At 35.4% G+C, this 26,685-nt stretch overlaps 1 protein-coding gene across 3 annotated transcripts in view; it reads right to left on the minus strand.

Annotated features, from left to right (window-relative positions):
- EPS15 (epidermal growth factor receptor pathway substrate 15) overlaps window positions 1-26,685 on the minus strand; it is a 171,970-nt gene that overhangs the window by 117,418 nt on the left and 27,867 nt on the right. For all 3 annotated transcript variants that reach the window (XM_036862610.1, XM_036862600.1, XM_036862620.1), the window contains exons 2-8: window positions 22,788-22,829; window positions 19,439-19,528; window positions 18,527-18,574; window positions 14,711-14,806; window positions 12,401-12,466; window positions 11,114-11,239; window positions 8,604-8,663 (exon numbers count right to left, since the gene is read on the minus strand). In XM_036862610.1, the coding sequence (XP_036718505.1) occupies window positions 8,604-8,663; window positions 11,114-11,239; window positions 12,401-12,466; window positions 14,711-14,806; window positions 18,527-18,574; window positions 19,439-19,528; window positions 22,788-22,829 (528 nt within the window). The remainder of the gene's footprint in view (window positions 1-8,603; window positions 8,664-11,113; window positions 11,240-12,400; window positions 12,467-14,710; window positions 14,807-18,526; window positions 18,575-19,438; window positions 19,529-22,787; window positions 22,830-26,685) is intronic.

Below are 26,685 nucleotides of genomic sequence, written 5' to 3' on the forward strand. Positions count from 1 at the left end.
AAACCATAATTCAAAAAGAGTCATGTACCAAAATGTTCATTGCAGCTCTATTTACAATAGCCAGGACATGGAAGCAACCTAAGTGTCCATCATCGCGATGGAATGGAATACTAAGCAGTATTGGGCACATATATAAATGGACTATTACTCAGCCATAAAAGAAATGAAATGGAGGTATCTGTAATGAGGGATGCTGAAGTTAGAGTCTGTCATACAGAGTGAAGTCAGTCGAAAGAGAAAAGCAAATACAGTATGCTAACACATATATATGGAATCTAAGGGAAAAAAAAAAAAGGTCATGAAGAACCTAGTGGCCAAGATGGGAATAAAAACCCAACCTACTAAAGAATGGACTTGAGGATATGGGGGAGGGGGAGGGGTGAGATGTGATAGGGTGAGAGAGAGTCAGGACATATAATACAACTACCAAATGTAAAAATAGATAGCTAGTGGAAGCAGCACATAGCCACTAGGGAGATCAGTTCGGTGCTTGTGCCGCCTGGGGGGGTGGGATGGGGAGGGTGGGAGGGAGGAGATGCAGGAAGGGAGGAGATATGGGAACGTGTGTATGTGCGTAGCTGATTCACTTTGTTATAGAGCCACGAACACAACACACCATTGTGAAGCAATTATACTTCAATAAAGATGTTTAAATAAATAAATAAATAAATAAATAAAACCTATCAGATGCAGCAAAGACAGTTCTATGAGATAAGTCTACAGCAATACAAGCTTACCTCAGGAAACAAGAAAAATCTTAAATAAACAACAAATAACCTTACACCTAAAGCACAAGAGAATCAGAACAAACAAAACCCAAAGTTAGTAGATGGAAAGAAATCATAAAGATCAGAGAAGAAATAAATGAAATAGAGACCAAAAGAAAAAAAAAAAAAAGATCAACAGAACTAAAAACCTAGTTCTTTGAAAAACATAAACAAAATTGATAAAACTTTAGCCAGACTCATCAAGAAAAAAAGGAACAGGGCACAAATCAATAAAATTAGAAATGAAACAAGACAATTACAACAGGCAACACAGAAATACAAGGACCATAAAAGACTACTACAAGCAACTCTATGCCAATAAAATGGACACCTAGAAGAAATGGACAAATTCTTAGAAGGTACAATCTCCGAAGACTGAACCAGGAAGAAACAGAAAATATGAACAGACCAAATACAAATACTGAAACTGAATCTGTGATTGAAAAACTCCCAACAAACTAAAGTCCAAGACCAGATAGCTTCATAGGTGAATTCTACCAAAAATTCAAAGAAGAGTTAACACCTATCCTTCTGAAACTATTCGAAAAAATTGCAGAGGAAGGAACACTTCCAAACTCATTCTATGAGACCACCATCACCCTGATACCTAAACTGAACAAAGATACCACAAAGAAAGAAAATTACAGGACTTGCCTTGTGGTCCAGTGGGTAAGACTCCATGCTCCCAATGCAGGGGGCCCAGGTTCGATCCCTGGTCAGGGAACTAGATTCCGCATGCATGCTACAACTAAGAGTTCGCATGCCACAACTAAGAAGCCCGCATGCTGCAATGAAAATCCCACATGCTGCAACTAAGACCTGGAGCAGAAGAAAGAAAGGAAGGAAGGAGGGAAGGAGGGAGGGAGGGAAGGAAGGAAGAAGGAAGGAAGGAAGGAAGGAAGGAAGGAAGGAAGGAAGGAAGAAGGAAGGAAGGAAGGAAGGAAGGAAGAAAGGAAGGAAGGAGGAAGAAAGAAAGAAAATTACAGGCCAATATCACTGATGAACACAAAAATCCTCAACAAAATACTATTAAACCAAATCCAACAATACATTAAAAGGATCATATACCATGATGAAGTGGGATTTATCCCAGGGATGCAAGGATTTTTCAATATACACAAATCAATCAGTGTGATACACCACATTAACAAATGAAGACTAAAAACCATATGAGCAGCTTAATAGATGCCAAAATAGCTTTTGACAAAATTCAACATCCATTTATGATAAAAACTCTCCAGAAAGTGGGCATAGCAGGGACCTACCTCAACATAATAAAGGCCATATATGACAAATTCACAGGCAACATCACACTCAATGGTGAAAAGCTGAAAGCATTTCCTCTAAAATCAGGAAAAAGACAAGGATGTCCGCTCTCACCACTGTTATTCAACACAGTTTTGGAAGTCCTAGCCACAGCAATCAGAAAAGAAAAAGAAATAAAAGGAATCCAAATCAGAAAAGAAGTAGTAAACTGTCACTGTTTGCAGATGGACATATCATACATATCATACATTTATCATAGAAAAATCCTAAAGACACTACCAGAAACTACTACCGCTCATCAGTGAATTCAGTAAAGGTGCAGGATACAAATTAATACACAGGAATCCATTGCATTTCTGTTACACTAACAAAGAAAGGTCGAAAGAGAAATTAAGGAAACAATTCCATTTACTATTGCATCAAAAGAATAAAATACTAGGAATAAACCTACTAAGGAGGCAAAAAACCTGTAATCCAAAAACTGTATCTGATGAAAGAAATCAAAGATGGCACAAATAAATGGAAAAGATATACCATGTTCTTGGATTGGAAGAATCAATATTGTTAAAATGACTGTACTACCCAAGGCAATCTACGGATTCAATGCAATCCCTATCAAATCACCAAAGGCATTTTTTTACAGAACTAGAACAGAAAAATTTTTGAAATTTATAGTGAAATACAAAGACCCCCAAATAGCCAAAGCAATCTTGAGAAAGAAAAACGAAGCTGGAGGAACCAGGCTCCATGAGTTTAGACTACACAACAAAGCTACAGCAATCAAAACGGTATGGTACTGGCACAAAAACAGAAATATAGATCAATGGAACAGGGTAGAAAGCCCAGAAATAAACCCATACACATAAGGTCAGCTAATCTACAACAAAGGAGGCAAGAATATGCAATGGAGAAAAGACAGGCTCTTCAATAATTGGTGCTGGGAGAAACTGGACACTACAAATAAAAGCATGAAATTAAAACATTCTCAGGACTTCCCTGGTGGTCCAGTGGTAAAGAATCCACCTTCCAAGGCAGGGGACACAGGTTCGATTCTTGGTCGGGGACTAAGATCCCACATGCCGCAGGCCAACTAAGCCCACACACCACAACTACTGAGCTCATGTGCCTCAACAAGAGAGTCTGCATGCTGCAAACTACAGAGCCCACGGACTCTGGAGCCCGCACGCCACTGGAGAGAGAAAACCCACACACCACAACTAGAAAAAACCCCACATGCTGCAACTAGAGAGAAGCCCACACACCACAACTAGAGAGAAGCCCATGTGCTGCAATGAAGACCCGACACAGACATAAATAAATTAATTAAATAAATTTTTTAAAAATCAGAACATTCTCTAACACCATACCATACACAAAAATAAACTCAAAATGGATTAAAGAACTAAATGTAAGACCTGAAACCATAAAACTCCTAGGGGAAAACACAGGCAGAACACTCTGACACAAATCGCAGCAGTATCTTGTTGGATCCGTCTTCTGGAGTAATGGAAATAAAAACAGAAATAAACAAATGGGACCTAATGAAACTTAAAAGCTTTTGCACAGCAAAGGAAACCAGAAACAAAAAGACAACCTATGGAATAAGAGAAAATATTTGCAAACAATGTGACCAACAAGGGATTAATCTCTAAAATATACAAACAGTTCATATAGCTCAATATCAAAAAAAAAAAAACAACCCAATCAGAAAATGAGTAGAAGACATAAATAGACATTTCTCCAAAGAAGACATACAAATGGCCAAAAGGCACATTTAAAGATGCTCAACATCACTAATTATTAGAGAAATGCAAATGAAAACTACAATGAGGTATCACCTCACACTGGGCGTAATGGTCAACAACAAAAAGTCTACAAATAAAAAATGCTGGAGAGGATGTGGAGAAAAAAGAACCCTCCTTCACTGTTTGTGGAAATGTAAACTGGTACAGCCATTACAGAGAACAGTATGGAGGTTCCTTAAAAACTAAAAATAAAGCTACCATATGATCTTACAATCCCACTACTGGGCACATATCTGGAGAAAAACATAATTTGAAAAGATGAGTGCACCCCAATGTTCACTGCAGCACTATTTAAAATAGCCAAGACATGGAAGCAACCTAAGTGTCTATTGACATGAACGGATAAGGAAGATGTGGTGTACATATACAGTGGAATATTATTCAGCCATAAAAAAGAATGAAATAATACCATTTGCAGTGACATAGATGGACCTAGAGATTATCATACTAAGTGAAGTAAGTTAGACAAATATCATACGATATCACTTATATCTGGAATCTAAACAAATGATACAAATGAACTTATTTACAAAACAGAAACAGACTCACAGACATAGAAAACAAACTTATGGTTACCAAAGGTGGAGGTATAAATTAGGAGTTTGGGATTAAAATATATGTATTACTATATATAAAATAGATAACCAACAAGGACATACTGTATAGCATAGGGAACTATATTCAATATCTTGTAATAACCTATAATGGAAGAGAATGTTGAAAAAGAATATATATATTTATATATATATATGTATAACTGAATCACATTGCTGTACACCTGAAACTAACACAACATTGTAAATCAACTAGATTACAATAAAAAATTCTTTTTTAACATTTATTTATTTATTTGGCTGCGCCGAGTCTTAGTTGCAGCCCGGGGGATCTTCGTTGCCAGTGTGGGACCTCCGTTGCGGCATGCGGGATCTTTAGTTGTGGCATGTGGGATCTTTAGTTGCGGCATGCAAACTCTTAGTTGAGGCATGCGAACTCTTACTTGTGGCATGTGGGATCTAGTTCCCTGACCAGGGATCGAACTCAGGCCCCCTGCATTGGGAGCATGGAATCTTAGCCACTGGACCACCAGGGAAATCCCTCAATAAAAATTTTTTTAAAAATATAATAAACACAGAGCAGATACTGGATCTTTAAAACAAACATAAAGCACCATTTTATCTAAAGGAAAATGGGGGGACTTCCCTGGTGGTCCAGTGCTTAAGACTCCATGCTTACAATGCAGGGGGCTCAATTCCTGGTCACATGCCGCAACGAAGTTCACATGCCGCAACTAAAGATCCCACATGTCACAACTAAAAAGATCCCGCATGCCGCAACTAAGAGCCCATGTGCCACAACTAAAGATCCCACGTGCCGCAACAAAGACCACACATGCAGCAATGAAGATCCCGTGTGCCACAACTAAGACCCAGCACAGCCAAATAAATAAATAAATATTAAAAGAAAATCGGTAAGAGGACTTCCCTGGTGGTCCAGTAGTTAAGAATCCACCTGCCAATGCAGGGGACGCAGGTTCAATCCCACTAAGATCCCACATGCCGTGGGACAACTAAGCTCACATGCCACGACAACTAATCCCATGAGCTCTAGAGCTCATGTGCCACAACTAGAGAGCCCACATGCCACAACTACTGAGCCTGCGTGCTCTGGCGCCTGCGTGCCACAACTAGAGAGCCCGTGCGTCACAACTAGAGAGCCCATGAGTGCAACTGCTGAGCCCACGTGCCACAATTAGAGAGAAGTCCATGTACTGGAACAAAGAGCCCGCGCGCCACAATGAAGGACTCCGTATGCCACAATGAAAGACTCCGCATGCCACAATGAAGATCCCGCACGCTGAAACTAAGACCCCACAAGCCAAATAAATAAATAATTTTTTTTAAATGGGTAAGAATTTTAGAGTTAAATCTTAAGCATAAATACTCTCATGTTCAATAGTTTTGATTAATTAGTAAAATAATACATAACAAGAAAGGAAAAAATACTGTTATACTTCAACAAACCAAAAATTGACAAAGTATAAATTGTCATAATCTAAAAGAACTGATCATATGAATAAGTACATTATCTTTACTTATTTAGGAACATAATTTAAAATGTTTATAGAGTTTAGTTATTCTACTGTTGCAAAAGCATTTAAAAATTACTTCAATTTTCAAAGAAACCCTTAAAATTCAGTTTTTAAAAATACTGATGCTTATAAATAAAGATCAATGACTTGCAGGCTCAGTTACATTGGCTATGTTGTAGTAATTATAATTTTTTAAAATAGCGTGGACTATATTGCCTCAGCCACGAAAGTAAAAAGATGGAAAAAGATTTATCAGGCAAATTCTACCAGAAGAATGCTAGTGAGACTATTAATACTGACAAAAGGAAATTAAATTAAAATTGACAAAGGAAATCCTAGAACCAAAAGAATTAAATTAACTGAGTAAAATCTAGAATTTTAGTTACAAAAAATGTTCTAAAATCTTCTGGGGTTGGGAGGCGAAGGAGAAAGAAGTGAAAATAATCTAAAGGTCTTATTTTACTTGAATGAGGGCTAACAATTTTTTTTTCAAATACTGGAGCAATAAGTATGGTAAGTACAAGGAAGGGTGTATTAACCATTAATGGAATAGACATTATAACAGAATTTCCAAATTAATTAGAGGGGGGAAATGAATGAATCACAACTTGATAACTAGCAACAATAAGGAAGAGGAAAAAAGAGAAAATAATAATGTAAAATAAATAGGATCTGGTAGGGGGAATAAAATCAATACACAGCTCATTATCTTAAAAGACAAAAACTGTCAAATTAGGTAAAAAATTAAAATCAGCAGTGACATTTTTAAGAGATACATTTTAAGCATAAGAAATATCAAGTAATCCAAATAAAAAGAGAGCAGAAGCAGTATTAATATCACACAAGCTGGAATTCAAAATTAAAGGCACTAAGCAGGATAAAGTTGGAAAAAATTTCTGAGGAACGCACATAGAAGGAAATCAAACGTGGCAAAATGGTTAAAATTAGTAAATCTAGGAGAAGGTATATGGATGTTCATTAATTTTTAAAGTAGTAATTTCCTACAAATGTGTGTTTATTCTTAAATTATTCTTTTAATGAAAATTTACTTTCATTACAAAAAAAAAAAGTTGCCTAGGAGAAGGCTTCAGGGCATAAGATAAACTGTGTTTACTCACTTACCTTAGGAAATACTACTGTTTTATCAAATGAAGATAATGCTATTGGCTACCTAGCTTAACTATGCTTATACAAATGCTCCTTTGAAATTTTTAATTTTTGTCTTTATAAGGAAAAAAATTTCTATTTCTGTATATATTTTTTCAAATGTGATAAAATGTGCTCTGCCTATTTTGTTTCGCTCCTAGGATATAAACAGAATAAAATTTATGACAGGGCAAAAAAAAGAAAAGTAAGGACAAAGAGAAACTGAAGTGTAGTCAATAAAATCAGTAAAATGGATTTACAGAAGTCTAATATCTTCTGAACAGAAATGTTGACATATCCAGGAAACACATGTAAAAACAGGTTGCAACCTTGGCAAAAAAGAAAACCTTAACAAAATTTTAAAGACCACATTCACCAGCCAAAATCTAATCAAGCTGAAAGTATATACAAAGGTAACAAAAATCAAACAAACTTAACTACTTTGAAATTAAAAAGCATATTCCTAAGTAGATGACCAAGGAAAATTTTAAAATTATCTAAAAAGGAGTGAAAAGAACACTTTGTACCAATATCTATGGAATCCAGCTAAATCTGTATTTAGAGGAAAATACATCCTTTAAATGTTTTCAATATTAAAGATGATAAAAAACAAAGGGACTTAGTACTTATCTTCAGAAATGTATTAAAAAGTAAATCAAAACAAACTGGAAGAAGGAATTGAGATAAAAGTGGAAAAGAATGAAATAGAAAGTCAAAACATAATAGAAAAGATAAATAAATCCAAAAGATGGCTCTTTTAAAAGATAAATAGGCCAGAAAAAATCCAATTAAACAAAGAATGAGAAGAAGCAAAAATACATAAGATTTGGAAACAGAAAGGAACCCAACCATAAACCCAGAAGAGATTAAAGAATAGTGCAAATCTGTGGCAAATCTGAAAGTCAAAGAAATGGACAATTTCTTAGCAAAATAGAGAAAATTTGAAAATATTAATTTCCAAATAAGAGATTCAAGGGGGGGATTAGAGATTTACCATTCATGAGTTCACAGCAGAGTTTTATCTAACCTTTAAGGAAGCCATGAAAACAACTCTATGCGGAATTAACTAACCAGTTACTAAGGATAACATGTCTTCAGATAAGATGTCAAAACTTTCTCTGCCTTCATAAATGACGTGAAACTATTATGTTATTCATCTTTTCCTTTAATCAAATAAATGTGAAAATTCAGGGATATATTTGAAGTAAAGTCATTCCACAGCAGAAGTAGGTACTGAGATGCCTGGTCACGTTGGGATTCAAAAGATTATACTCAGCATCTTTAGAGTACATTATCCAAAGCATGTATTCTTATGTACCTTAAAGTCAAATAAAATGAAGATGGCAAAAACATTCATTATCCATTTGTTTAATAATATTTATTGACTACCTATAAATTCTAGGTAAATACAGTCATACAATCAATTTTAAGAGAAATGTAGTTTACCTCTAAACATAAACAAAAAGGGGAAATTTTCACTTGAGAAAACCATTAAGATGTTTAAGATTTCAAAAGCATTATGTTACTTACAACTGCAAACTCATCTCTGTCAAGCATTCCATCATGGTCAATATCACTCAACTCCCAAACCTTAAAAAGAAAAGAATTAGGAAAGATTAACATTCTGTCATTTCACGTGCTAACTGTATACATCCAATACCTAAATGGAGGAAAAAGTTTTGCCTAAACATTATAACATCTATTTCTCTGAGAAATTTCAATTATGCTGACCATTTTATTAAATCACTATTATATGCTATATTAACATTATTGTAAAAAGAAATAATAATTCTTAATACCAAGTATTTTTAAACAGAAATTCCTTTGCAAATTTTTAAAGAAAATATTTTGTTCCTCTCAAGTAAGAAAACAATTATGTAACACAGTACTTTAAACAACTATAATGCTTTTTCAAAAACAACATCTCAGTTAATTCATGCAACAACTCCATGTGGTACTATAAAACCTGTTTTAGACCTGAGACTACATGAGTTATCTAGGATCATGCAACTATTATTACGTAACAGAATCAGTTTTCAATGTGAAGACTTCCAACCAAGTCCATTATTGTTTTCCCTATAATACAGAATCTCTAATCATCTGAAATAAGTGTCCAATGAACACTGTATTATTAATCATTAGCCAACTAATGTCCAGGGCATACAAAATAAATATAAAATCTAAAAGGCCCTGGTATATTTGGTCTAACTCTAGAGTAGAATCCATAGCTTTAGACCAGCTATAAACTATGTTAAATCCTTGAAATGAAGGTATTTAAGATATTCAACAAAATTTTACCTGGGACAGTAAGAGAAGGTATACTGGTAAGAGACAGGAGTGAAAACAAGCAAGTGCCTGGTCACTGAATGCCTTGGAGTTTAGACTTTTTCCTAAATGCAATGGGAAGCTACCTAAGAGGGTAACTTTTAAGTAAAAAATAACAAGATTATATTTATAGTTTAGAAATCTCACACAGATCACACAATAGAAAAATAATTAATGAAAAACAATATTAGAAAATAGCTTTTAAATTAATATTTATTATATTTATTGAGCACCTAAACTATACAACACTGATCCAGTAGTACTGGTGTTGTGGTGGCGAGTCGTTATCATCATGATCATGGCAGCTAGCGTTCAAAGAGTATGTACCAAGCACTGTGCTAGGTACTTTATATATACATTATCACATTTAATTTGTATAACCCTACAAACTGGGAACCATGCTAATTTTAAAGATTAGAAAACTGAGACATGGTTTTCTAATGGTTTGCCCAAGGTCATGCAGTTAAGAAATGGTGTAACCAGGATTTGACCCCATGTAGTCTGACTAAGCAAGGAATTAAAGAAAGGACTAGAGGTTTAATGAGAGTAGATAAGGTTTGAAATATAAAGAGGGGTATTGAGAAATCATGATGTAAACAGCACAAGAGTGGCTGCAGTATGGAAAACCCAGCTGAAGATCATGAAATTATGATGATACCAATCTTACTAGACTTTCTCAGTAGTCTGAATGCAACCAGAGAGAAGGCAGATAATTAGCTTCATGCAAGGTTGGAGTTTCACCAGGCAGGAGAAAAGTTAGAAAACATGGCAAAGGAAGCTAAGGATACTGACATGAAACAGTGGACCAAAAAAATCCAAGACAGATGACGAAAACAGTAAATTCAAAAGATGGGGAAAATAAAAGAGTCTGATTTAAAGGTCTTGATGAGGTCGGGCTTCCTGGTGGCGCAGTGGTTAAGAATCCGCCTGCCAATGCAGGGGACACAGGTTCGAGCCCTGGTCCTGGAAGATCCCACATGCCACAGAGCAACTAAGCCTGTGCGCCACAACTACTGAGCCTGCACTCTAGAGCCCTTGAGCCACAACTACTGAGCTCGTGTGCTGCAACTACTGAAGCCCGCGTGCCTAGAGCCCATGCTCCACAACAAGAAAAGCCACTGCAATGAGAAGCCCGTGCACTGCAACGAAGAGTAGACCCCGCTCACCACAACTAGAGAAAGCTCGCAAGCAGCAGCGAAGACCCAATGCACCCAAAAATAAATAAATAAATAAATAAATAATTTTTTAAATTAATAAAAATAAATAAATAAAGGTCTTGATGAGGTCAAAGAATTAGTCTTGCAAGTATCTAGCAAAGAAATCTAGAAAGACAAGAAGTTCTCTTCAGAGAGTAGAATTTATGATTTCAGAGATGAAACTATTGCTTTAACCAGGCTGTATGATACAGCCACAGAGTAAATGGCAGATGCAGTGATGGTCTCTGGAAATTAAATCAAGGAATTCGGAGGTCAGAGCATACAGCTCAAAGAAAAAAGGACCTACCTAAAAGGATTATATATAGCTAATTTCAAACACTCATATGTTAGAGGGAATAACCAAAGAAAGAAAGAAATTGGCAGTAATTTTATATATTAAGTCAAAACACAAAAAATTCTATAATACAACTTCAAAATAAGATCTATGTAGTTTTAAGTGTTCCTGGTAAATAAAAAATTAAAACACATAAAAGTTACATTTAGAATTTAATATCTTACTCTTCCAAGAATATCCACAGGTAACTTAGAGTTGAGCAACACTGGTTTCACTTTATCACCAGACAGAAATCCATTCACTGGGCTTAAACTATCAAAAATTGCATCATATTTGGCCTTATCTTCAGACTATAATACAAAAAAGATCAAAGTCAAATAATGGTGAAAGGAATTTAACTGCAGTTTTAAAAATCGAGTCCTCAAAGAATAGACAACATTTTTAAAACTATCATTTAAAAAACATTTTTCACTTTCATCAAAATATATTACAGTAAATAATCATTTAAAAGTTACTCCACTCAAAAGTCTAGAATCCCCTCCATCCCTTTTGTAGCTGGAATACTATCTTTGCCTTTCTACTGTTAGGTTAAAATCAAAAGATTTTAGTGATCAAAGGGCTTTGAGAAGAGCATCTAGCCCAACCCTCTCACTCAAACAGATCCAAAGCAAAACAGTAACTTTTGTAAGAACACACAGCTAGTTAGTGACATTCTATGACTTTCTAAACATGGTATTTAGTTACATTTCAAACTCAAACAAATTAAAAAAAAAAAAAAAGGAAATCATTGCCACAGAAATAGACATCAAGTTTCCCCCATTTTTCCCAAAGCAAGATTTCTTTTTATCAATAACAAGGTATTTTCTAAAATCCCAGAAAGTTATTTGTATAACATAAAAAGCTATTGTTCATGATTTTCCAAGTCAAGGCCAGATCCTTACACTTTTTAAAGTTAATAGCATACAAGCATACACAGGCATACAAACGAAAATGGTTTTCTGATAAAACTGTACACATCTATTACAGGTTATTTGATCTGTTATGTTCTATTTTAAAATTATGATTTTTAAAATTTGATAAGATAGCTATAACCATTTTGGTGCCTCCAAATAACTGTAATGCAAAATACCCATTTTAGAAAAAGATTTCATAAAGAAGTGTTTTAGAGCCATAAAGAGAATATCTAGTTAAGTAGAACTTTTCGAACAAGAAACAGTACCAGTGGGGTAAACTACCTATTCATCAAATATTTTAGTTAATACAAGATTATGAGATCACCATTTTTAGTTTACACTATAACAGAAATGAGATTAAGCCAATACTAACTGTCGTAAAATGACTGACAGAGCTGTAACATCCCTCAAGCAATTTCTAGTACCAGTATTTCCTCCACAGTAAAAAATGAAAGTCTAATGCAGACTGCAATATATTTTGGAAGTAGGGGGAAAGGATTATGTAGGTAGGAAGTGAAGTGAAGTAAAAGAGAGAGAACAGTTACAAAGTTTACTTACTTTTACAGCCCATGGGAGCTCAGCTGCAGAAGTTCTGCTGATTAGCAAAGGACTACTGGTATCATGCTAAAAAGGAAAATATAGCACATGAAGGGCTGAAATCCTCACATCAATAAACAATGAAGAGAAAATAATCTCTGGATTTAAAAATACTCAGACAAAATGTTGGATCTCAATGCACAAAGGACACTATTATACATTAACTCCATTAGACCTTCATCTGAGTACAAATGAAACAAAAACTGAGTAAGCTGAGTTAGTGGAGCTAACTAAATGACTGTGGAGCACTAACTAAAACATGTTAAGTCTTACAGAAGAAATCCTATTACAACTGAAATCAAGATAAAGATATCTGAATGTAACAAAAATATTTATGGCCCTGTTAACTGATCACTTTTTCCCTACACTATTTAAAGAAAGCTGACTGGAACAAGAACTCAACTTAAGATTTCTAAGTTACAAGTACATGAATCTATCAACACCATGTCCAAGTTATTATTTTTATTTGCTTGCAGAGACAGATGAGTATGTTTGAAAATTTTTTATAATAGTATAGTTAGGCAACAAATCCCTAAATTCACCCTCTGACTCCACAACTAAACTTCAAAGTACAGAAATTCTCAAAACTGAAGTTAAATTCATAATACTCAGACCAAATACTAAAATACTGAATTTAAAAACAAGCAAGAAGGGGGGCTTCCCTGGTGGCGCAGTGGTTGAGAATCTGCCTGCCAATGCAGGGGACACGGGTTCGAGCCCTGGTCTGGGAAGATCCCACATGCCGCGAAGCAGCTAGGCCCATGAGCCACAACTACTGAGCCTGCACGTCTGGAGCCTGTGCTCCGCAACAAGAGAGGCCGCGATAGTGAGAGGCCCACGCACCGCGATGAAGAGTGGCCCCCGCTCACCTCAATTAGAGAAAGCCCTCGCACAGAAACGAAGACCCAACACAGCCAAAAATAAATAAATAAATAATTAATTAAAAAAAAAAAACCAAGCAAGAAGAGCCGTGAAACTTCTGAAAAAAAGGAGTAGGGTGGGGAGGACTAGCCCTATCAGATATAAATTACCAAATATGATGATTGAAACAATGTGAGATGAGCATATGGATAAACAGATCAATGGGTATGAACAGAAAAAATCCAGAAAAAAACCAAAATACATATGAGAATTCAGCACATGATTGAGGCGGCATTTCTAATCGGTATGGAAAAGATTGATTATTCAATAAACTGTATTAAGTCTAAAAGGTAGCCATCTTGAAGAAACATAAATTTGAATCCATACACATACCTTACATCAGGACTAATGTAAATGTGAACAAAGAAACCATTAAAAAACTTAAATCCTAATAATTAATTTACATTAAAAACAATGACTTCTTTATGGAAAAAAAAAATCACCACAAAGTCAAAAGACAAATGGCAAACTGGGAAAAAATATTTGCAACTCATACAGACAAAGAACTGCTTCCCTAATATATAAAAAGCCTCTAGAATTCAATAAGAAAAGACAAACAACCAAAGAAAAATGGACAAAGGTTACAAACAGATATTTCACATAAAGGCAATGTAAATGGCTCATAAGCATGAGAAAAACTACTCAACTTCACTCCATAAAACCAAAAGGACAAATTAAAACTACACTTACATTCCATTTGTCACCTATCATATTGACAAGGACCAAAAGTTTGACAACAGTATGTTAGCAGAAGTACACTCAACCAATTGCTGGTGGGACTGTGAACTAACACAACCACTATGGAAGACAAGTAGATATTATATGTGAAAATTACAATGCACAAACTTTTGAAACAGCAATTCCACTTCTGAGAGGTTACACATATATTTCTGCACATGCAAACTGACACAGATTCAAGGTTATTATTCATTGCAGCATGTTTTAAATAATAAAAGACTGGAAGCAAGCTAAAAGCCTACCAATAGGAAGTTAAATAAATTAAGGTAAACAGAAGCACGGAAATACTATCCAGCTGTAAAAAAGAATGAGGAAGCTTTTATGTAAAGATCTCCAAAACATATCAAGTTATTTAAAAAGGCATAGAATCATGTGTATAGTATGCTACAATTCATGTAAACTGAGGATATAGGTATTTATATGTCTTTATATACACATATAATAACTGGAAGATACACAAGAAACTAATAACAGCAGCAGCCATAAGAAAGAAAATCGGGTAGCTGAGTGATAGGGGTTGAGGGAAAAATTTTTTAATATAGTAAATTTTAATTTTCAAATCATGTGGTATCATTTTTTAAAATACAATTTAAATTTAAAAGCATTTCTTACAAATCTTGGTGGAGGAACAGCCAGGTTCAAACTACTCAGTGAAACCTCCAATCCATTCTGGGCACATGCCACAAGACGCAAAGCAACAAAGAATTCCTGAGAAAGAAAAGTATGAATGTTAAAAGCATTATCTATCTATCTATTCATCCATCTAACCATCTATCTACACACATACCTTTAATCTGAAAATATAAAACAATTCACAACTACTCCAAGATTTTTATGTTGCAGTGAATATAACAGCACATTTGCTTGAAAAACACTTGCTCTAAAATCAAGAAGAGATCTATGTACAAAGATATCCCTAATATTATAAACAGCAAAAAATATTAATATAAATGGGAAAATAATTAAATAAACTGATATACTGATAAATATATATATTTGGAAATATACCAAAATTAATAATCGTGTTTCAAAGAATATTTAAAGATGTTAAATGATTTTTATAATTTAAGTGAGAAAAAGAATCTTGAAAAAAAGTCAAGAATAAAACAGCACCTAGAAGAAAATAAATAAAAGGTTATCAAAAGTCGTCTCTGGATTTAAGATTATAAATTTTAACACTAGACCAACCATTCAAGTGACTCAGTCACTGTTATTCCAGAAAAGCTACAAAGAAAAACTATGCAACATCTAAAACAATTATATAACTGCTTGATTTCAAAATATTTGTAAATCTCTCCCAAAGGTCCTTGGGTTTTTGGCATTTGAAGCCTCGGTCCAAAATTTAATTAGTGGAATGACACTGAAGCAACTTGTTTTCATCTGTTCTGAGTTAAAATCAGGTCTGAGAATAAGCATAACAAAACCCTTTACTCCAGTTATGATTACTTGCAACTTGTCAATACTCCAGTACAGTTGCTGATGCAATCAACCCTTTACTGCTTTTCTCACATCTGTTCTCACCTACAACCTTCTTACTCAATACTTAACCTGTTCCTAGAAACTTGCACGTTGTCTGTTTATACAATACTTTGCCTTCACTAATAAATTTCTTGAAAAAATGCTATTTCAAGATCACCCCTTCTCTTTTCATTCACCACACAAGCTTCTATGCAATCTGATTTCAACTCCTACCATTAGCTAGAGAAACAACTGCCTATGTTACAAATAAACTCCTAGCTGCCAAATACAATAGACTCTAAAATAAATTTTTTAAAAAAAAGCTTCATCCTACTTGTTCTTTTTTTTTTTTAATTTATTTTTTTAATTTATTTATTTTTGGCTGCACTGGGTCTTCATTGTTGTGTGCAGGCTTTCTCTAGTTGCGGCGAGCAGGGGCTACTCTTCATTGCAGTGCGCGGGCTTCTCATTGCAGTGTCTTCTCTTGCTGCAGAGCACGGGCTATAGGCGCACAGGCTTCAGTAGTTGTGGCGTGTGGGCTCAGTAGTTGTGTCACATGGGCTCAGTAGTTTTGGCTCCCAGGCTCTAGAGTGCAGGCCCAGTAGTTGTGGCACACGGGCTTAGTTGCTCCACAGCATGTGGGCTCTTCCCGGAACAGTAGGCTCGAACCCATGTCCCCTGCATTGGCAGGCAGATTCTTAACCACTGCGCCACCAGGGAAACACCCCCTACTTGTTCTTTTGGCAGCCTGGGCAGTATGATCCTCCCTGAAGCTCTCCTCTACTGGCATAGTTTCATAAAGCTCTCCTAGTTCTCCTCTGACCTTTCAAGTACCTTTTGTTGAAATCAATGTCTCCTCCCATCCTTTAAATGCTGAACTCTAAATAATCCTTTTTCTCTTCTCATTCTAATGAAATTCAATTACTCTTAGGTAATCAGGTCCACTCCCATAGTATGGATGGGCTCTGAAGTGAAATAGTATTGCACTGAATTCTAGTTCTGCTACCGGTTGTGAGGCCTTGGGCAAGTTTAAAAAAACTCTTTAAAAGGGGGGCTAATATCTACCTTGCAATGTATTTTAAGGAACAAAATTAAAACCACACTATAGGAAGAAAACACTATCATTTTTGGCACATAGAAACTCAGTAAGTATTGGTTTATTTTCTTAATTTCATATGTTAATTCAAAAATCTATTCCTCCAATGCAAACATCAAAGTTTATAACTGCAGATCCATAAATCCAGCCACCTGGATATAACAAAGACAACTCAAACTAAACATCCAAAGTCTAGGAACAGCAGTGAAGAATTTATTTTACTGTAAGTTCATGAAGATAGGGACCACATCCTGTCACGTTCACCTCTGCATTGCCAAAACCTGGCTCAAAACAGGTACTCAACAAATATTTGCTGACTGAGTACAGAGCACCCTGGATGCCCATGCGAATTTAGTTTTCCTATGTCTCCAATGTACCACACTGGCCCTTCTGCCCAGGGGTCCAATGGGGACCACAATCTAACCTTGGAATCTTAGATAAGAGACTGGGTATTCTGACCCCCTCATCTAATTTTTTCCATCCCTTTTCTGAGTTAGCTTCAGCTATCCCCATAGGGAAAATTAGCTTTGAGTAGTAGTACTCAGCCAATGTATTAGCACGTAGCAAGCTTTGAATTTAATCCTGTAGAACTCTGAAATCCATCCCCAACAAGCAGAACTTTAAAGTTCTCTGATGGTGTCCAATGCCCACAACCACTTTCACATATTTCTGGTCTAAGGTTTACTTCTGGCTTGTAAACCATTTTTTGGTTTCTATGTCAGAGATAAGACCTAGACCAGAATACACTGTACTCAGGTTTGATTAGCCAAGAGCTTCCCTTCAAATGCACAATACCATCTTAACACATGAATAATAAAATCCACTTTTGGACTTCCCTGGTGGCGCAGTGGTTAAGAATCTGCCTGCCAATGCAATGCAAGGGACACAGGTTCGAGCCCTGGTCCAGGAAGATCTCACATGCCACGGAGCAACTGAGTCCGTGCGCCACAACTACTGAGCCAGTACTCTAGAGTCCGTGAGCCACAACTACTGAGCCCACATGCCACAACTACTGAAGCTCGCGTGCCTAGAGCGCGTGCTCCACAACAAGAGAAGCCACTTCAATGAGACGCCTGCGCACCGCAATGAAGAGTAGCCCCCGCTCGCCCCAACTAGAGAAAGCCCGCGCACAGCAATGAAGACCCAACACAGCCAAAAGTAAATAAATAAATAAATAAATTTAAAGAAAAATAATAAAATAAAATAAAATCCACTTTTATTTATAACCCTGTACACATAAGAAACTTAATTAATAAGATACAAAGAGCAAAGTCTCCCTGAATAACTAAGAAAAATAAATCCCATATTATTGTTTGAATGTGTCCCCCCAAATTCATATATTGAAATTCAAAATCCCAAAAATAATGGTAGAGCCATTAGGAGGTAGAGCCTCTGGAAAGTGCATTAACCATCAGGATGGAGCCCTCATGAATGGGATGAGTGCCTTACAAAAAAGCATTCAGAGAAATTGCTAGCACATTCTGCCATGTAAGAATAAAGAAGAAGTCTGCAACCTAGAAGAAAGCTCTCACTAGAACCATGCTGGCACCCTATCTCAGACTTCCAGCCTCCAGAACTGTGAGCAATAAATTTATGCTGTTTACAAGCCAACCAGTTTGTGATATTTCGTTACAGCAGCCCAAACAGACTACAACACTCCAGGAGAACTAAATGTCACCAAACTAACACTAACCTTTGGGAATTAGGTATTTTAATCCCTACTGATTGGAAATATTTTCACTGTTATAACACTTGCCCTTGCAAAACCCTAATTTTGGTAAAAACCAATTTTTAGTTTAAAAATACAAAAAATTGCTGACTATTTTTTATTCTGAATCACTCAAAAATTTTTCATGTCAATCTCTGAATCTTACTTGTTTGTTCAGGATACCTTTGCCATCTGTGTCAGCTAAATCCCAGATCTGAAATTTAGAAAAAAAAATTTTAACAAAAATAACCTTAAAGATAAATTAAATCCCTGCAATTTACAACCTCATGCTCTTTGGTAGTCAGATTTAAGAATCATAGAATTAAAAGTGGAAAGAAACCTTAAAGATCACTTAGTGCAACCCTACACAAAGATACTAAGGTCCAGTGAGGTTAAGTGACTTACTCAAGAATACCCAAGGCATCAGGGAAAGAACTGAACACCATATTCTAACTTCCAGTCCAATGACTTTTTTATTAACCCAGGTTCTAACTCCAAGTCCAATACTCTTTCTACTAGAACATGCTACTTTGATTCTAGATCCTTATTACGATGATATTCTTAGTTAATGTTTATTTGTGAGTAAATTATTAATAATGATTATTTTTCAGGGTTTGAATACATATCAATATCATACATAAGGATTTGTAAGGAGATCAAGCCAAGAGAGGGACTTTTCCACCTCTTTGTGCTCCTTCCTAAGCCTCTCATCCCCTACTCTATTTACCACATATTAAACACAGAGACAGTTCTAATAGAGGAAGTAGGGAAAGAGCCAATTCTGAGTGGGTGGCAAGGTTCCCAGCCTGCACTGTTTCTCCCCACATCACTCAAATGTACTATTACTTCCTCATTTCATCCTACTAAAAAGTAATTTGTTTTCTAAAAATCTGAAAAACACCTTATTTTTCAAGAGGGTAAATCACTACACCAGAAATTCCCTCCACTGCATTACTGTAACTGCTTCCATGACAGTTCTAACTTCTAAGTTTCTTAATGGTTATCTGTCTGAATTTGCTCCCAATTTATCTACACTAATAAATATTCATTATATCTAGTTACAATGAACAAATACTACCTTTCCAAGTATCAGGTCTGGAAGTCCTGATTTTTTCAGGAATACAGCAGCATCAGAAGCCAATACCCTTCCAGTATTGCCCGTATCAACCTGAAAAGATACAAACCATAAGCTGACAACAAACATGAAGACAAAATTATGATTATTTACCTGCCTTTCTCCCTGTAATTTGGGAACTGACTTTTTCAAAAAGGGAACAGGAATCCTTTGACTAACAAAGGCCATGGAATATTGGAGACCCATATGAGAAAAGTACCATCTAGACAGCACTGTCAATCTACAAAGTGTTTTTTTATCATGCCCATTACACACATGATAAAACTGAAGCTCAGGGAATTCCCTGGGAGTCCAGTGGCTAGGACTCAGTGCTTTCACTGCCGGGGCCCGGGTTCAATCCCTGGTCAGGGAACATAGATCCCACAAGCCACAGAGCGTGGCCAAATTAAAAAACAAAAACAAAAACAAACAAGAAAACAAAAAAACAAAAAAAAACCCCTGAAGCTCAGAGGAAGTAGAACAGATTAGTGGAGTCATAACATTAATACATGTCTTCTGATTCCAAGTCTTCTACAGCTGCCATTTAAATTCCAATAAACTTAAATGGCAATAGAGGAAAAGGGCAATAGTTCCTGGAGAGGTCTTCTGATAAATGGGAATAGCTGCACAGTTATCTGTTTTTTTTCAAATATCTTTAAATAATTAACTTCTGCTTTTATACATACTCTTAAGAAACTGCAACACTTTTTTAAAAAATCAAAGCAATATCAGTTCTAAAACCAGCAGTGACTGCAGTATAAACTTAAAAGAAATTTTTAAAACTGCTAAGTTCCTAAAGCACATTAAGGGAAACACATCATTTTAACTGATGCGGACTTTCCTTTAAGACAGAACGAGGTCACCAAGAACAAAAAAACAGTTCAAAAAAAATAACGACTCTCACTTCCGTAGAGATTTCCTAAAGTAAAGTTCTATTTGTAAAAATGAAAAGTAAATTTTTAAAAGTCATGGGAATAGTAGTAACATGATACGAGGATATTTGTGAGCTGTTTTTCCACTTTAGTTAAAAAATTGCTTGCTAAAACATATACAAAGCATTCCAGACAGACCAATCCCAGCAAAGAAGCAAAAGAGAAATCCTTTCTTTCAAGTGCTAGAACATGGGATAAATCGGGCACTCAGCAAAAAGGAAAGAATTGCCCAATCCAAATTTGGGGTAACAAGGAGGTACAGAAAGAATATGGTCTTCCGTTCTTTCCCTGATGCCTTGGGAACTCTGCCTCTAGAATTCTCCACAACTCCTTTTCTTTGCCTACCCCTTGACCAGGGTGGGATAAAAAAGGAACAACTGCCCCCCCCCATAGCCTAGAAACAGAGGCACTGAGGGGAAAGGGAAACCCAGATCAAGCTCTTATGACATATTTATGTAGTATATTCCAATAAATAATTTTACTATCTTCCATTCTTTTGGTTATTATAATAATTAAACACAGCCATTTAGCCTTTGTCATCTACAGGCAGTTTCTGTTGTACTCTGATGCCTGCCTAAAGGCTCTGCCATAAGCTAAAGGCCACAATCTGTGTTGTTAACAAAGAAAGTCTCAGAGCCTCATGGAAAGTATGATACCACATACTCTGAACTATTAACACTTCAAAAGATAGACTTGTGGGTAAAGACTTCTGGGCTGACATCACTTAGACAACTTTCAGACTGTACTGTTAGACCAAGTCAAAATTCCAGGACTCTGCATTCTGGAAGTAGATATATCTCTTGAAAGCAGACTCCTGACCCAAGAGGCAGGGGAACAAGAATTAAGTACACAGGGCTGAATGAAGTGTTAAGGAAAATTCAATTATGATTATTTACGTGGAATATTGTTGGTATTATTTTTACTATTCTATTTTCTAATGGATATGTGGAAAAGCCCTTTCTTACTCTATATCCATCCCTCAATTTAGTAGGCTCTGCTTTTGTAAACTGAATGAAATAGTTTTCAATGGTATTTGATTCTCACTGACGCTTCAGAAATCAAAACCAAATCCTTTAACTGAATGTCCTTACTTTGTATGGCCATATAGTTATCAAATAAGTTAAATAACAATTTATTCTCCTTTTTATCAGGTTATAGTTGAGTAAACCAATTGTACAAAAACAAGGCCATATTTGAGAATGATTCTCTTTTATTCAGATAGAACAAGCCGCTATTAAGGATCAGGGATTGACTTTATGTACAACCAATGTCTACAAAGGCCCCACAAGAAGACTGGCCTGCAACATGTTTGTAAGATCCCAGTCACTCAAGCAGTAAAGCAAGGTCACGTAACAGGCTAGAAAACTTAGCAGACATGGGAAACCTCAAGATGAGGTAAATGCACTCAAATTTATACTGCATGTGAAATACGAAGAAGAGAATTTCTAAAGTTTGGATCCTAGCCTTAAAACAGAAGAGGCTTTAAAAAGTACAATCTGAGATTCTTTAGAAATTTCAAGCAGAAATTAATCAGCTGGCCTTAGAAGTTGTTAAATAGTAAGTGTATGGCTTTAGATTTGCAAGTCACACAAGGAGACCTATAGTGATTCATTAATACTTGCTGCAATACGTAGATTATCCAGTTTCTTTGTATAAGGAGACCAGCCTTTTCTGTAATTATGATCACAAGGTGAAGAGATTATCAAGAAAAATGATCTGATATTGGGAAATGGGCAAATAAGACTGTCTACACTTTCAGGAGATTAGATAATCTCATCTATGGTTTGTACCTTTGACTTTCTATCAACTTGGCTACTTTACACTCTGTAGGGGTAGAGGTTAAATTATATAAAACTGATAGCAATGCAAATGATTCCTATCCATACCAATGAAATTAATTTTCTCTGATAGAGAATATAAATCTCTGTAACTCATATTCCCATTTTTACACCTCACTGGTTCTCCCAATAATTAATGAGTTGAAAAAAATCCTTGACACACGTTCATTTTATATTTGTATGAGTCACGGTTTTAACTTCATGAAAATTAAACTTTAATAAGTCTTAAAAACAACATAAAAGTCATTTCTATTTAGCTTATAAATTAATTTGGATGTTTATATCTGGATGAATATATCTAATGCTACATGGATTTTTAAGATAGATATTTAAGACAATTAAGTGTTTGGGCTTAATTATCTTTCCTTCATTTTTCTGGGAGCTTGTTAAAAGCATTAATCAAAGCAGGAGATTAAAGCACAAGAAAATGAAAACAAAAAATGTCAAATTTATTCATCTGGATGGTAATCTGCATATATACAATCAGGAGTTGAAAGTATATTCTATGTTCAATCTAAGAAGACAAAGAAACAAACATCTTACCTGTCTATAGTATTTTTCATATAGAGGATTCCCACTTGATAACTAAAATAAATAAATAATTAGAAATTAAATGCTATTCAATGACTTCTATTAATATATTTGCATTCATCCAACAGATATATGAAATAAAGATAAATACGATTAAAATATCCTTGATTTCAAAAAGTTTGGTATTGTTTCTTTCTGGGGGCAGGAAGGGAAATTGAATAAAGGCAGCCACATGGATTACCAAGAATCAGGTAGACAAGAAATAAAACAAGAATTTTAAAATTATTTTTGACATCAGAACTCTTTTCCTCATGTAAAATTTTACTCAGAAACCCAACATATAACAAATTAGGGGTGAAATGATTTGGTTAAAGACGAATTGAAAAGCCCAAAGCCTTAAGCATTCATCCTCTACCGAAGTGCCCAAGGTACCTATGAATACGATTCAAAAACCACTTCAGTAAAATAATCAAATGAATACACAAACTAATGAACAAAAAGATGATCCTGATATCAGATCTGAAATGCTTGCAGGAAGGGAGTGCTATTCAATTCATACCACAGTTCAAAGGGCTCCTTGGTCAGCTGATGAACATCTGAAAGGCAGCTTAGGAGTATCGATGTTTGAAGGCTCAGGTTCGCCTGTACATGAATGTGAAGAGTGTTCTGGAACCAGGAAGGAAGTCCAGGAAGGCTTCATAGGGTTGACATCAGTACAGAAATTTGAGGTGTAAGGGAGAAGAGGAGAGGGTGATTCTATACAAAGGTAACAGCATGCAAAAATGCATGCAATCAATGGACATCTCAGTTATGTTTGAAGAGAATAGTAAGGAGTTCTGAATGGTGATAAGGATTACAGATAAGATTATAAAGTGTTATAGAAGACCACTTGTTCAACTGCCATGCTAAAAGTAAAGAAAACAAGGATGGAAAAGGGGACAGATTCAAGAGCCATTAACTACCCAGTTGTTTGGTCAAACACCAGTCTACATGTTACTATAAAGGTATTTTTTTAAGATGTGATTAACATTTAAAGCCATAAACTTTGAGTAAAGCAGATTATCCTCTATAATGTGGGTAGGCCTCATCCAGCCAGTTGAAAGCCCTAAGAGAGAAATGACTGAGGCCCCCCCCAAGGAAGAAGGAATTCTGCCTCCAGAACGCCTGCAGACTCAGCTGCAACATCAACTCTTCCCTAGGTCTCCAGCCTGCCCTGCGGATTTAGGACTTGCCAGCCTCCACAATCACATGAGCCAATTCCTTAAAATTAATCAATCAGTGTGTGTGTGTGTCTGTCCTGCTGGTTCTGTTTTTCTGGAGAACCCTAATATACCTAGTCTTAGAGAGGTTACTTGTCCAAGCTTTTAAATGGCAGAGACTGGACTTAAATGCAGGACTGTCTCACTCTAAGCTCCATCTTCTCTCACATTACCATGCTGTTTCCCATATGCCCTGGTTTGCTCAGGACAATACAATCTGTTGTCTCAGCCTCCCATCCAGTTTACCACTTGTCTCAGATTTCTCACTTTCTTAAATGAACTATTTTTTATTAATCACTACACTAAAATAAACCAGGATGAATTTAGTACACCTCTACTGTATACATCTAACTTCTGGCCAAGCTAGTAGTGTCTAAGTGCTCTAACCACTGAACAAGTGATGAAATTGTAAAGAGGACTAACAATAATTCCACTTTTTTCCTGACTCTTTACAGATAAAACATAACTAACACCTTTTCAAGGACACCATGCAAAAGACTCAGTGAAAAGTATCCTCAGACACAAGCAACCATGGACAGGTAACTCCTTATATCCATTCGAGATTGTGGAAGAAATATTTTACACTGGTGCTTCTGCTGGCTCCTGGTGCTACTGACTGATGTGCCAGTCAGTACAGTGACATGTGCAATGACCTGCAAGATCCATCAGGCCACTAGCCAGCCAAGTAAGTGAGAAATTACAGGTTAGGCGCAAATGAAGTATGTGTGAGGAGTCAACAGTCTAAAAACTCGAGGTGGTTTTGTCATTTATTGTATGGTATAATTCTACAACTGTTTATTTTGTTGTTTGACAATCTTTTTTTCTTTTTTTTATCCAGTAAACCCTTTCAGGAACAATGAGCTAAAGAGAAGAAATTATATGTTTAATACAAAATTAAGTACTAAATTTTCATTTCTCTAGAAAATGGATAGATAATTTGCATAAAAATTTTAAGGCTACTTCTATTTATCACAGAGCTATAGTGGCATCACTGTTAATGAGTTAGCTGCAAATGCCAAAATTTACAAATGTTTTCACATATCCCTGGTTTAAATTTTAAGTATAAAAATGGTATTGAAAACAAAAAAATACTTAAACATGGCAATATGTGTTCCCTACTTGCAACCTGTCATCAGATTTTAAAGGCTGGAATCTTTGAAAGACTGACTTTATACATCCAACCTAAGTGTCTCAGTATTGAATCTTTTTGAAAACAAGTCCTCTAATGACTGGTTGCATATTGTTCAAAATCAGTGGGAAATTTTTAATCAAAGATTAAAGTTCAATGAATAAAAATCCAAAAAAACAAAAAACTTCAGCTATTGAAGCTTTTAGCAAATATCAATTATTAGAAAGTTTGCCAAGACATGAAACATATCCCTCAAAAGCAAGGGAAGTACTAAACAAATTAAATGATGAGAGTTCAAACAGAATACAAGATTTAATTTTGAAATTCTATCATTACACTTTGTAATGAATTCTAGAAGTTCCATCAAAAGTCTTCCTATTTTTAACTGGATAAATGTATATTCTATACTGGAATGACATGAAATTACAGAGAGCCTATGATTTCACAGCATCTAAATTTAGTGGAACATGTAAAATAATCATAAATAGGGACAAATTATATGACAAGATTTGTCTTATTAAAAATTTGTCAAAGAGTACCTTTAATAGAGGCAAAAAGACAATGCCTGTGAAAATACTGGGGCTGATAAATTTACAGTTTTCAATAAGAAAAAAATTAGAATTAACAAAATTCTCCATTTAGCAAAATTGTTTCTGAGGTAGCCAGGTAGTTCACAACATATAGAGAGAGTATGTTAGCAATTAAAAATAGCACTGCTGGGAATTTCCTGGTGGTCCAGTGGTTAGGATTTGGTGTTTTCACTGCCGTAGGCCCGGGTTCAGTCCCTGGTCGGGGAGCTAAGATCCCACAAGCTAAGCAGCATGGCCAAAAAATATATATATATAGCACTGGTTACAGAGAAGAGTCAACTGTCAACTGTAAGGGTTAACAACTACACACCATAAAATGTAACTTTGAAAAATGCTGCAGATAACTTTACGAAAAAAATTAAAACTAGATAAACTACATTGGAAAATAATGACATTGTTCAGGAAAGTATTAGTGACACAACATTAGACACAGATATGTCTAAGAAGCTGACAAAAAATATGACTATTACCCAGAATAACTATTCTACTTTTGTTTTTAAATATTCTCATAATCAGTGTAAAGACTTTATTTTGTTGTACTATAGAACAAATATTTTATAAAATTTTATTTCTGAAAACAAAACTATTTTACTGATCTACCAATGTAATAAAACCATTTTGATGGCCAAAAAAAAAAAAAAAGTCAAAAAACATATAAAACTTTAAATATTTGTAATGTCCCTTTCATTCTCAAATATGTCCCAGTTTGAATAAAAAATTACATATTCACCCTACACCCAGAGAAGGGTATAAATACTTTGTTAGAGAAAGCAAATGAAATACATTCCATCAGTAACAAAGAGTTATTTAAAGACAATTCAGTTGAATTTTTAGTACCCAGAAAAAAATTGATAAATAGTAAGAAATTCTGAACTCCAAACTGTACCTTATTAATCATCACATTATAGACTCACTGGTTACTACATAAATAC

This window comes from Balaenoptera musculus, chromosome 1 (genome assembly GCF_009873245.2).
Source record: "Balaenoptera musculus isolate JJ_BM4_2016_0621 chromosome 1, mBalMus1.pri.v3, whole genome shotgun sequence".
Taxonomy (NCBI): Eukaryota; Metazoa; Chordata; class Mammalia; order Artiodactyla; family Balaenopteridae; genus Balaenoptera; species Balaenoptera musculus.